Here is a 14227-nt window from a genome sequence, read left to right on the forward strand (position 1 = left end):
GGTATTTGTGTGTGTGTCTGTGTAGATATTAATTAGCTGATCTTCCTCCAGTCTTCAGTAATCACAATTTCTTTCCATCTATTAACACAAATTTTAGTGTGATTGAACATGTGCTGATTTTGCCTGTTTTTTGACTGGGAAGTCATGCTAAATTTTTTTTTTTTTTTTTTTTTTAATAAGTATACCCAGTAAAGAAAGCCAACACAAAACAGGCTTGTTCTATTTATGTTTGTCTTAGGGGTGAGAGGGGGGAGGAGAAATGGGAAAAGACTGTGTTCTCCAGAACAGCTTTATTCCCTCCTGTTAGAGTTCTTCCCTTCCCGTGAGAATCAAAATTCTTCTTTCTGAACTGTTAACACAAGAAAAATGCTCAGTGGTGACCACAGCCCCATCACAGAGCAGATCAAGAAGTGGAGTAAGCAGGTGGTCTGCCCATGTCACAGCCTTTTATGGCCATTAACCAGAAAAGAGCATCTGAAAAATGACAAAAATGAAAACGAATATTTTGGATAAAAATAATACAGTGTAAGGACTAATCTCCTGCCAATCAGATGAGGTATAAGGAAAATGTCAATATGATGTAGTTTTGACTTTCTAAGGACTCATCTGCTTCCAGCACTGAGACGGGCCAATGCGGGGCAGCTCCTTCAGCTGCAGGAGAGGTGATGTCTCAGAACAGGGTTTACATGAGTTTTGACAAAGTTAATGACGAGTATTATACTTTCTGTGAGAAATTTCTGTAATAAATTAAGACTGAAATTAGAGAAAACTGAGAGTTTTAGATGAATGACTTCCATAATGGAGGGAGTAAAATGAGGATTGAAAAAGCACTGTTACTGCTAGAAATCTACCTGTCTCAATATTTACTAGGATTAAAAAGAAGGTAGGGAAGAATGAAGATGAACTAAACGCAGGTTTCTTTCTCTTTTTGTCTTTCTTAGTAAAGACAATCACACGAGAGTATTAAAAGAGGAAGCTAAACCATCACTTCATCTATTCATTTTAAACAACTTCAAGCACATTTTAAAAGATGTTTTCAGAATGTTCTTCAAGGAAAACCCCGTAATTCTGCTGGTCCTAAGTGAGTTGCAGTAACAATGGAAAAAATCAGAAAGTCAAACTAAGGAAGTGAAGAAATTTTGGGAATGACAGTGATGGAGTTTCATTTATTCAGAAAAATTACAGGCTTGAACCTGCTATGCTTGTTCTCCCATAGATTTTAAGTGCAATCAACTAAAATGTACAGGGTGAGTTAAAACACTTGTCAATTTAAGCCTCATCCTCTGTACAGGTAAGCTTAAGACATTGAATTTTCCATCTGTTTCACATCTTTTTCATCAGCAACCCAAAATCTGAATAAGTTATTAACAACACCTGTATATTATTGTCAGTGTTTCTCAGGGCTGTAGAGTTCATGTTAACCCCTTCCAGCATGAAATGAGACCTGGTGTGCCTTTGTAGAGCATTGAACACACCGCTCTGTTTCTCACTGCTATAAAGCAATATAAATATCAGATGAAATTGAAAACAAATGACATCTTTAAATAAATGTATCTAGAAATAAATTATATGCATTTTGAAGATAAGAAGAAAACCCATCACAAACATTTCCTAGAACATGAAACACTGGTGGCTGTAGTGCCTCAGCAAAACAAAGTGGTTGATTTCAAGTAAAGATTTTTCTCATTTGTAAATTTGTTAATTCTGTCAGCTGAACACAGATAATGGGCAATAAACTGATACATACTTGATCTCCCTTTTGATGTGCTGTTTTACATCTTTTACAGAGCTTCTAAGTAAGTTTTTAATTGGTGGAAAATGAACAAGACACAAAATACAGAATTCTGGTGTATTGCTCTGTTTCTTTTAGAAAGCTGTTCAATGCTTATCCAAAGTGGATACATGCAAACTATAAGGACGTAGAGACAACTGATACTCACCTTGACAGGGTTTACTGCCCTGGTAAGGTAGAAAATAACGTTCATCCATAGGAGGAAGTCGTGTGTGCATGGCTGCCTATGTTCCCAACACTTCAGTATCTAGCAATCTTCCTAGCACAGCCTCGCTTTCAAAATGGCAATTTTTTTTATTTTTTTTTTTTTTTTTAAAAAAAAGACTTAAGAGATGGAAAAATCTTTTAAAATGGCTGCAGCAAACCAGGGTATTTTCATTTATGTGTTGTCCAACTAGCTAAGGTTGTCTCAGATCTTAGTAACGCACTTACTTAATAGGAATAAACTCCTGCTCGTACTCAAACAATCACCAGACAACATTCCTCTTGTAAGAAAATAATATACCTTTAATTTATTTACAAGACTGACCGGCTCGATGAAGTGGCTGTACTTCAGATGCACTGCAAGAGCTTTCAATAGTGAGCTGCGTCACTATTCATATGTCTGTATTTTCTTGATATCAGATAAAAAACATACAATCAAACAAATCATGAAAGGGTTGTGAAGAGCGAGATAAAAGGAATGTACACAGCGATTAGACAGAAGTTAAGAGAAAAAAGCAATGAAAATATTTCTATACCCACTTTCAAAAATGAAATTTTAAGAGGTGAAAATTGTTTTTTCATTACTTAGGAGATAATAAGAATTGACTGATTTTTTGACTTAATGTCAATATCTACAGTAAAAGCCAGTATACCTCAAATTTGCATGCTAGCTAGTAACATCTGTCAATTGTAGAAAAGTTTAATATACAACAAATTCTTCTGGGAACTTCAGTATCACTGAGTGGTGAAACATGCATGACGTTAAGATAAGAAAATTAATTATATTTCTTACCTTCTGGCCAGCCATTCACAACAACAAATTAAGCAGCTGTTAATATTTTCTGTCATTTCAGATCACCCATAAAAGTGCATGTAAAAAATTTCACAGAGGTGCTAGGTAGCATACAATTACAAGAGAAAGTCTTAGTTTCTGCTACATTCAATTTGCTAAATTTATGCACTAAAATGAAAGATAAGATGTAGACATCGTGGTATCAGTTCTTTATCTTTGGTAAAATGTTTTCATTTTATTATATCCATATTTTCTCTGCTATCCATTCTGTGCATGGTCTGCTATTATTTAAACCAACAGAAAACACTTAAATGGATATAAACAGTATCCGTGTATTATTTAGTACATTCATACATTCTTTGAGAATGTTGTTAGCATATGGGGAAAATGAGCAAGTGCTACTATCTATTATGATTTACTCCCAGTTTAACATAATACTTTTACTAATTCTTGCCATCAGGAAAAAACGTTTTGTTTTGCATTTAAAAGAACGGGATCAATATGGCTCTAAGGACAATAAGTTCTAAAAATCCGAAGTAAAAATATCAAGTATTTTGTACTTTCTTACAAATGCTAAAATAGAAAATTACACTGGAACTGACTTAAAATTTGATACTATGACCTATCTAAGTAAACAACAAAAAAGGACCACAGAAAACATAAACAATCAAGGTGTTCCAGCAATGGTCAGTAAGAGATCACCCCCTTTACTGAGTTAAAAATCCACGTCTGACTCTCTCTCACCATTTCTATCAGCATTAAAAGAAAAAAAAAAAAAAGAGGAAAATTAGTTTTAAAGCAGCACTCACCAGTGACAAGTCATACATCAAATTCACATTGGGTTCTGGGTGGTTTTTGTTACACTTGAACCTATTACTGATGTCAGCTTGACCATATGAACGTTAAGTTATACATACAGTTATGCCTCCCAACAGCAACTAATTACACTAAATGAATTTGGCAAAGTGAGGGAATTCAATATTCCCACATCTGAAATACTCAGATGCTGCTGCATTCACACAAAGAATGAGTTACATCACCACCGATCATACATGGGGCCCCTGAAACACTGAATTTCATCACAAAACCAATCTTTGCACATACTTTCTATAGATGCAATTAAATATGAACACTGAAAAACTTTGGAATCATGATTTTGATAGAGATAGGGTCTAAAATTTTTCTAAATTCTTGTTTCAGCCCTTTTTGTTGTTGTCTTTGTTAGTTTACAAACAGAATGGCAAGCAGGCGATGGCAAGGCATTCCCTGGGTATGGGCCTGAGTCTGTTCTGCTGGCTTTGTTCAGACGAGCCATCCTCAGCCACCCCAGCAGCGACAGTGGACAAAGCTAAGAAAGAACTCATGGGGGCATAACTGATCTCATGGTGTCACTATAAAAAAACCCATTCACATTGTGTCTATGCTCACATCGCAATTCTTCAACAGTTAATTCTTGGTTTTAGAAATAAAACCTGGGTAACAGTCAAAAATGCAAAGGACACCATTCTGACTCATTCTTTTGATGCAGTATTGTCATTTTCAGTATCTCAGTATCGACAAGAACAAAACAAATGTGAGGCTGCAATTACTGTAGAAGCAAAGTCTAATATTCCAGTGATTTCCAATGAACATGGCACTTTCAAATTCAAATTAAGCGTATATTTCAAATTCCAAATTAACTAACAAGATTGTTCATAAGGGTATGATGAAAAATGGCCCCTGAAGAGCACAATGATTAAAAAAAAAATCACCTTTATTATTAGAAAGTGATAAAAAAGGAAGATGCAGAAATAGGGAGTGGAGTAATACAGTTTCAATACAGGTATTTGCACCAGTGAAAGTCATGCTCTTGGGGAGCCACTGATAGCTCTGTCACTGATGACTTTTCCCACGTGTGTTGGGTTAGTGTGGCAGGGTTTTTGTAGTGAGGAGGGACTACAGAGGTGGCTCCTGTCAGAAGCTTCTAGAAAGTTCCCTGGTTCCAGGTTGGACCTGCCTCTGGCCAAGGGTGAGCCAATCAGCACCTCTGTGATAAGAGGGGAAAAACCTGTTGGACAAGGGGGTTTTGGGAGCAGAGGAGTGGGATGAGAGCAACAACCATGCAGACACCAGGGTCAGTGAGCAAGGAGGGGGGGAAGTGTGCCAGAGCAGAGACTCCCTGCAGCCCGTGGCGAGATGGCAGGCAGACCCCCAACAGCCCATGGAGGTTAGGTTAGGTGGAGTAGATGCCCATCAGCAGCCCACAGAGGACCCCAGGCCAGAGCAGGTGGCTGCTCCTGAAGAAGGCCTTGACTCTGAGGGAAACCCAGGCTGGAGCAGTCCATCTCTGGGAGGACTACACCCTGTGGAAGGTTCTCACAGTGGAGCAATCCATGAAGAGGTGCAGCCCCCCAGGGAGGACTGAAGCTGCAGAATTTCCTAGAGGGCTGTCTCCCACGAGAGGTAAGCTACGTTGGAGCAGGAGAAGAGCGTGATGAGTCCTCCCCCTGAGGAAGAAGGAGCAGCAGAGACAAGGTGTGACAAACTGGCTGCAACCCCCATTCCCCATCCCTCTGCACTGCTGCAGGACAGAAGGTAGAGAAATCAGGGGCACAGCTGAGCCAAGAAAGAAGGGAGGGGTGTGGACAGGTGTTTTTTAAGATTTGCTTGTACTCCTATGATTCTCATTATCCTGCTCTGATTTGACTGGTAAATTGGCAGTGGTATTCAAATTAAACTGATGTTGTTTCCTCAGGTTGAGTCTGCTTTTTGCCTGTGACTGTAATCGGTGGGTGAGCCCTCCCTGTCTTGACCCTTGAGCTTTTTGCTGTATTTTCTCCTCCCCATCTCACAGGGGCCAGGGGGAAGTGAGTGAGCAGCTGTGTGGTGCTTTGTTGTCGGCTGGGTGCGCCTAAACCACACCACCATGTACAAATGTAGTAAGCCACTTCCCACTGCTGTGGTGCCCACACAGATGCAACAGACACATTAAAACACAACCAACTTAGTGCCTGACTGTCCTAGGTGCCGAGCAACCTCAGCTCCCGCCAGGCTTCTCAGTCTAAACCAAAGCATAATCCTGACAATAATTTAGTGGTCAAAGTCTTAGGAATTTAAAGAGCCTGTCACTTTTTTGCTTTCTTTGCTTTTTTCAGTATATCACACTTTTTTCTGTTAGGACGCCGGCATCTCTCATCAATGCTCGGTATACATTCATAATGCCATACTTCTTCCATTTTCTCCACAGGGTAAACTGCCTCCACGTAATGACGGATCAGTCTCAGTCTGATAGGGTCAAGCTGTTTTTTGTTACAAGCACCTGAATGGTTGTATTGCAGTCTGAGGTTCTCCGGAAAAAAGAAAGAGTCTTACGAGAAGCCTGGCAGCGAAGTTGCCGACCGACAGGCTCTGCTGCACTATCTCTCTTACCTCCTTATCAGACAGCAAGTACAGAGAAGGCACAGGGAAGTCAGGATTAGGAACGACGAGTTCATCGAGTGGTATCTTGCAAAAATCCTTGCTGCTCCTTTCTGGTGGCAGCGGCGGCCCTTCAAATTCTTCTCGAAACCTCTCGGGGTTTATTACGTAGCTGAGAAATTCCCTCCTGTCCGGCCCCGGCACGTGGATCTTCCGCTGCTGCTGGTACGAGCGCCTTTGCTCCGTGTCTCTTCGTCGACACCTCTCGTCAAGCTTCCCAACAAACTCCAAAGTCCACACTCTGTCATTCTTTGCCCTGGGATACAGTATCTGCACATAATGTCGTATTAATTTAATTCGAGTGGGATCCAGCTGTTTCTTGCCTAAAGATCCGCTACAGTTGTATTGCTTCCGTAGGTTTTCGTGAGTAAACAGTTCAGGAAATAAGAGAACAAGCAATCGAGAGGCAAAGTTGCCTATGGAAAGACTGCTTTCATATATGCTTTTAATCTGTTCTTTGTTCAACAGGTAGTCTGGGACAGGGACATCAAAATCAGGAGGGGGAAAGTCAAGTTTATCAAAGTCTATGGGCACAAGCCAAATTTTTTTTGAGCGCCTGCCAGGTTTTTCGTATTCAAAACTGTCTTCCACTTTTATGATTGATACATCATCTGGTAAACTAGAGGAATCATAACAGTCGTCTCTCATCTGATCACATTCGCTTCCGTCCATATACGTATTTTCAAGCTCATCGTTCATTCGCTGAACACACTGCTGCAACCAGGCTTCCTCTTCTTGCACATCTGGAAAGTAAATTTCAGTGTACCGACGAATTATTTGAAGACGATGAGGATCCAGCAGTTGTTTTCCAGAGTCTCCAAAGCAGCTGTACCTTTCAGCTAATTTTCTGTGGTCGAAGAGTTCTGGAAATAACCTGTGTAACAAAAAAACAGAAAATTCCCCTGGAGAAGTAGCTTCATCTAAAAATTCATTGAGATCCTGAGCATCCAGCATGTAATCTGAGGCAATAGCATTACTCCTGTCCAAGGACAAAGCTTCCTCCTGCTCTTTATCCTCCATAAAATGAGAGGATTCAACTTGCTCAGTCTCATAAAAACTGGACGATTGCACATTCTGCTGACTGTTTTCCATTTCCCTTTGAGCCCAAAATCTATTGAAAAAATCATTGACTTGAGGCAAACACTCCACCTGCCACACAGCTGTGTTCTTCACAGAAGGATAACAAACCTCCACGTAGTTACGGATAAGCTGCAGATGAAGAGACTCCAGTTTCCTTTTGTTGAGAAAGCCACAGGCGCTGCAGCTCCTGCTGGATTCATCGTCGCTGAAGAGCTCTGGGAAGAGCTGCACGAGCAACCGGCAAGCAAGGTCTCCTCCTGATGTGCTTTGATCCATGATCTGCTTCAGCTCCGCAGAAGTCAGCTGGTACTCTGGAGGAGGCTTAAAGTCTGCAACGGACTCTGCTGGACTGACTTGCTTTTTAATTCTGCTGACCTCCAGAGACAACAGGTCAACTTTGCTGTGAAGCTGAGTCATATTGGTGTTGAGGGTGTTAAGCGTGTAAAACATTTTCTGTATGAGAGAATATAGGTTTGGGTCGGAGTCGGCGGCGGCCGCCGTTACAGCAATGGCTGCAGCCGAGTCCCTCTTGCGCTGGTCGTTCAACGTCCGCAGATGCGAGGGACTGCTCGGGTTGATCTTCTCAAACAACTCATAAGAAGCAAACTGCTCTGCTCCTGCTGGGTTCTTCTTCTCCGTGATTTTGTGTGAGATGCCATAGAGAGGTTTCTTGTAAGATGGAGTGGTTATGTCACTGAAGGATTCCTCTTCACAGAGCCACGCTACGTTAGGGTTCTTGTTCTTGTTTGGCTGCTCTGCGTTTACCTGAGTGGGTGAGCCAGTATCTCTGTTCTTCATGTTTGAAAGGGGGCCCTTTGAATGAATAAATATTGTATTAGTAAGATGGCCTTAAAAAACAGTAGCTATAAAGATGTGCCCCTTAAGCAAGCATTGCTACATAAATACTCAAAGTCACATTTTCTACAGAAGACTTAGTTGTATTAAAGATATCAAAGTTAATAAATTCACTAGTAAAAGTAAAAATACAGTAAAGAATTATTTGGGGGGGGTTGCCCTTTTATTTTTTTTTGCTCATGGCCTTCTCCATGGAATAGAAATGCAATAATAATCCTTAGCACTCTTCATCCACAGAGCTCTAAATACTCTCCCACATTAAGTATCATTATGCTTCACCTTGCATGAGGCTCTTGGGCTGTAGAGAATTTGGGTGGCAACAAGTCAGCAACAGAGCCAAGAATAGAATCTAGATTTTCTGACTCCTAGTCCCGTGACCTTGCCACTGCCTCCAAGAACTGCATTTAATGTTCCAGTACTCTTTTAGGCTAGCTTTCCAAAATACCACAAAGGTTATAAGACACCAAAATCATACTTATTCTCTTTTTTCTTATTTTAAAGGTTTATCTAGTTGTTTTTTTTTTTTTTAATCTTTATAATGGTGTACAACTCCTAAATGAGTTCTAGAAGTGACTGTAATTTTAATGAATTATTCTATTCAAAAAAACAAAACTTAAAAGCAAAGTGAAAAGTACCTTGGTATTGTCCTTTAAAAAAAGAAGCATAAGATTTTTTTTTTCTGAAAGTGAATAAGTTTGGACTCATGGGTTTCTAATTTTCTGAACTATTTATATAAAACCCACTAATGAGCTCTTAAGGTATTAATGTTCTGAATAATTTCTATCTCTTTCCCATTGCTTAAAACTGGAAGCAAGCACTTTCATCAACTCTCAGCAAACATGCAGGGCTTGGACGGGTCGGTTGTTTTGGTTTTGTTTTTGCTTTTTCCTCAAACATGGATATGGCAAATAATTCTTAGGAAGTTAAACAGATACAAGAGTTCCGAAGTCGACATAAAGAATTAAAACATGAGGAACCACAGATTTTAGAGAAGACTGTACAGGAACATTTTACCTGGCTTGTTCCACAGAACATGAATAAAAAGCCACAGAAATTGCATTCAAGTATTAGAACAAATGTAACACAGATTTGAAGTCTGAGCTGAGAGCCACAAGCAGTCTGAAATTCTAATGAAGACCCCACTGCAGTCCTTTAATTCAAGTTCCTTTCTGAAAAAACAGAACCATAACACTTGTGAAATTAATTTGGTCCCTCCATGTACTCACACTTGGCATCTGCTTACCACAGTGACAAATTGAATCGAATTACTTTTTAATTTCTAATGCAATGTACACTCAAAAGAGGATCAGGAAGAACAAGCTGACTTCCACTCCAAGCTTAGAAGCCAGCAGACTCAATTAAACTGAAGTTGTGTTTCCAAATTCTGCTCTCATTCACATCATACAACCCTACACGTGACACCTTGTGTTTCCACTTCCAGAGCTGTGTGGCTGGACAGATGACACAGTGAAAGCATAACACAAAGGCAATGCGTTCCACGGTGTGCAGAATCCCTGCCCATGGTGGTGCCTAGGACACCTGACTTCCAGGTCCCATTTAGAAGATTGACCCCCAGTGCCACTCATTCTAAAGCACACCTGCTATGAGGACAGCGAGGAACCAAAGTCCTGTAACACCATCAGCTACTAAAAGGGTGACTTTTATCCCAGCAAGTGGTACGCTACACCCTAACTAAATCAGCTCTTTGGGACTTGCAAAATAGCAGAACCCAAGAGACCAAACTGTGAGCAAACTGAGATCTGTGTTGCTGCCATCTAACTGCAGGCTCCCACACTGGGACTGGAGTTGTCACACACCACCTATACTTGTCCGTGGGGAAACAGAGGCATTTCCAGATGGCATGACGGCTCTTGCAAACAGACATCACCTGAAAGCAGGTCATGAAGACCTCTACTGACAGTAAGCATAGTTCTGCTCCCCAGTCAGACACCGAGACTCAATTACAAATTTTTTCCACCATTTTAGATCAAAAGAACAAAACAAAACTGCCATTCTGGGGAATACATTTCTTACATGTACAGAGATAACTGCTACTGAACTAGCTGTGAACAGCATTAACGCTGCATTTTACAGAACATATTTCCAAATATTTCTTCACATTCAAGGTGTAATTTATTCAGTTCCCTCTCTACTAAATAGGTTGCTGTGGGCCACCAGTTAGCTGCCCGTTCTTCTCAGAACTTCCATCATACCTTTCCCCGAATTAATTATATAATACAACTTGGCAGAGTGGGGGTAACTTCCATTAATGCACACCTCACACACAGAGCCCAGGCAAAGCAATACTAGAATGTGCATTAAACAGCACAAATTGTCCTAGACAGGGAGTACTGGGAAGTTTGCATTCTCAGATTTGGATGTGGTGCTCTGGAGGAAGAGAACTGTTCACACGAAGAACTACAGCAGATCTCTGCTGCGATGGCAGCAGAACTTCTGCCTGCTCACTGATGCAGCTCACAGTGCTTGCATCTGGCTGTGGGATGTATTTGGTTGTCTGTGTTTCAGAAACGCATCGTCAGTGTTCAGCTAACAGATGACAACACATCTGAGCCTGTATTTAATGGTTTTCCATTTCAGATGCATTCTCATTTTCTTTCCTTTTGCTTTTAATTATCTTGTCTTTATAGAGTTTCCATCTGGAAACAGCACGATCCACAGCATAAATACATGGCTTTTCATAAATTCTCCGATTAAACTACTATTTAATATTTTAAAATTAGTTTTCTGTAACACTGATCTTTAAACAAGAATGTATTTCAGATAATACTACACCCATTTAAGATGGTCAGTTTTAATGTACCATGAAAAAATAAGCAAAGATATTGTTCTATGAGACCCAATGTACATAAGATAATGCTTCTTTTTATATGATGTTTGCACAGTAAGCTTTTATATTATGCACATTCTTTGAACATTTGCAAAACGCCGTATTTTGGTAAACATCAACCAATAGAAGTAATTGTGAAATAGTCTCTCATTATCTCTCGGAGTTCTAAGCCAAGTTTTAGTTATTGCTCTGTTCAGTGCTGAAGTCCAGCTAATCTATGACCTTTATTATGCTCAATAAACAAAATCTAAATATCTGTAAGAATACAGAGTGTAGTATTCTAGCATATGAGTAACTAATAAATATATGAGCAAGGAACATATAAAAAGATTATATCAGTCTACAATCGTCCACATTTATTTATTTTAGAAAATTTGAGAAAATTAATTTCTGGTTATTAAGTGACAATCAGAATTTTTAAAAAGTGAAATGTCTTCTGATAGAAAGAAATTTATAAATATAATCACTAGCCCAATGGTAGAGTTATATAACATTAAAAGTCATGATAGATATAAGCTCTGCTTATACCATGAATAGATGCCTATGTGATGTGTACTAAGAATATACTACAGGCACAATATTCTCATAAATAATTAAGATTTTGTCCTTTGTTTAAACAGATATAGTTAATGAAGTCATCAACTAAACCAAAATATCGGTACTAGGAAAATAATTAACTTCAAAAAAAAATTGTTAGGATTGAGGACTATTTCTGGTTGGTTATTTAACTAAACATGCTGATTCATTGGGGTCAGCCAAGAACAGATTTTCATCATTGTTACTGGGTCACTTTCTGATATTATAAGTCCAAAGTTAATTAATGTCTAATCAAATGTAAAAATTTATTAAAGGCAAACAACAAACAGTAAAATCCAAAGCAAGCACAGTTCAGGGACCATTATGAAGCTCTTTTAAGAATCTGAATGTAAGTAAAAAAAATGGAAAAAGAAAAAGGAGAAGAAAGAAACTGTGTAATAAGATTAAAATTTACCTACCACAGGCATTCAGGGAAAAAAACAACCCAGAGAAGTCAGAGAGATGACAGTCAAGAAAAAGAAATAGGAAGAGCTGTGGCTAGAAAGGAGAAATGAAATGCACAAATGCAACATGGAATAACTGGCTAGGTAGCAGAACAGCAGAAAAGGATATGTGCATTGGAGTAGGTCATAAACTAAATATAACCCAGGGCCTGAAGTTATTCAAAAGAGCATGAATTTGAATCTAGGTTATTTTAATAAAGTGCTGAGTGTGGAAAAACAGGAGGTCATTATCCTGTTCTAGGGAGTGTTAGAAGAGATGTGACTACCCAACAGCAGACACTAGCCTTTCAGGAATCTCAAAGAGAACAACAAAAATATAACATTGACTCCTGAAGAAGAGCTGAAAAAAACAGAATTTTAGTCTTGGAAAGGAAGGGCTGAGGGTGGACAACATCACACCAACTTTCACGTGTGCAGAAGACTTTTCTAGGAACAGATCACTGCTCCCCCTACTGAAAAGAATAAGGACAAAAAGAAGCTTCCCCCGTTTCAGCAAAGATCGGTGAAAATCTCCAATTGCTATAGAGGTGAAACACCAGAACAGGGTAATGGAAAAGACTGGGCTTCTCCTTCACTTGCTGGAAAAGCATCTGGACTATCAGAAGTAGAACTGCTGCACCAGAAGCTGTGATACATTCTGCTTTTGATATGCTGAAGTCTTCTGCACCCCTGCATTTTTATCTTTCAAATAATACATAAATTTATACTTGTCTCACTGGCATCAGAATCTGTGTCACAGAAGGAAGAATTGCAGCCCTGATTCACTGAGGATCCAGCTGAAGAACTGTGTGACACAAGAGGGACTGTAATCAGCCATGCTCTGTTGATCCAAATCACAACCTGCCCCTATGTCCTCTGACAAACAACAAAAAAATACTTCACATGAATGAATTAACTTATAACTTATTTCATAGATACGATTGCTCCCATATTATTTAAAGAAATATCCAGACAGTAATGGGTTAAGATTAGTCATATTTGCCTCAAACTTGTTACTAATGCAAATCTAGTTAAATGACTTGCATATTGCTTATAGGAGCAATGACCTTAGCCTATGAAACATGAACACAAAAATCACACAGTCATGTATAGAGAAGTCACCTCATGTGTAAAGCGCCTTTTCTTCACACTGGGTAAGACATCTTGCTGGCTCCCTGAACCATCACAACCAAGTGAGGGCTGTTTCCGTTTGCTGGAATCCTGTAGGCAAGTAACTGTGCCATCCAGTGAGTGTTTCTCAGCAGATCTGGATGTTACTGAGCAGTCTAGAGCTTCATCTTCATTTTCTGTTTCTACTTTCACAACGTTTTTTGTAGGAATTTTTACTGGAAAAAGATAAAGTTTAGAAAGATAAAGCACTCTCTCCAGAAAACCATGACACCCTTAATACAACCTTTTCTGGTTTGATTATTTTTATGAAAATGAATTTTGAAGAACACAATTATTTTTTATGAGTTGTATAGTAAGTGTATGCTGAGGCCACCCCAAAGTCAAGTTTTTATTATGCTAGGAACTCTTCAGTCAATACCAGTAATGGACAGTTTCTTCCCCAGAGAAGAGTCTAAACTATAAACAAAAAGAGTTACAGTCAGAGGATTTTTTTTGGAGGGGGGAGGAAGTATGTAGAGTAGAAAATATAATGAGTAACAAAGATAATGATGCATTTTAGATAGCATTTTAAAAAACATTAATGTAATTTGTCTTGATTAAAATGCATTCTTTATCAGGTTACAAAGGCTTTAATTCAACGCAAAGTACAATGTTTTACCTTCATCATCATCAGTGATTTCAGCTGAATTCATCTTCTACCTCACTAAAGAACAAAACAAAATATGAAAATAAGTATCAGCATCTTCTGGAATCAGGAAATATCGAGAGCTGTTATTATAATTATTTTTAATCTAGAGCCATTGGACATTAACAGCCCACAGATAATTTCTAGTCTGTATGTTTGCAATAACTAACTATTTTCAGTAGAATTCATGGCCATCTATAGACCTGCCCACATGCAAACTGTACAGCAAACAACATACAACAGCTAGGAAACTACTTAAAACCATGTATCTTTTTCTGGTATGGAGAAAAGCAAAAGTCATTTTTACCTTCCCTATGAAGTGTCTTGGCAGTATATAAATGGAAGTTAACCGTATTAAACTCTC

The 14227-nt window shown here is 39.0% G+C and overlaps 1 protein-coding gene across 1 annotated transcript; it reads right to left on the bottom strand.

Moving 5' to 3' along the window:
• Positions 1-5693: 5693 nt before the first annotated feature.
• On the bottom strand, positions 5694-13870 carry BEND3 (BEN domain containing 3). Its single transcript, XM_008942685.1, is given in 4 exon segments — positions 5694-6128; positions 6130-8138; positions 13170-13393; positions 13837-13870. Coding segments are annotated over 4 exon segments (2502 nt in total). The 3' UTR covers positions 5694-5893.
• Positions 13871-14227: the final 357 nt, after the last annotated feature.

Source organism: Merops nubicus, unplaced genomic scaffold (assembly GCF_000691845.1).
Source record: "Merops nubicus isolate BGI_N331 unplaced genomic scaffold, ASM69184v1 scaffold22886, whole genome shotgun sequence".
In the NCBI taxonomy this organism is placed as follows: domain Eukaryota; kingdom Metazoa; phylum Chordata; class Aves; order Coraciiformes; family Meropidae; genus Merops; species Merops nubicus.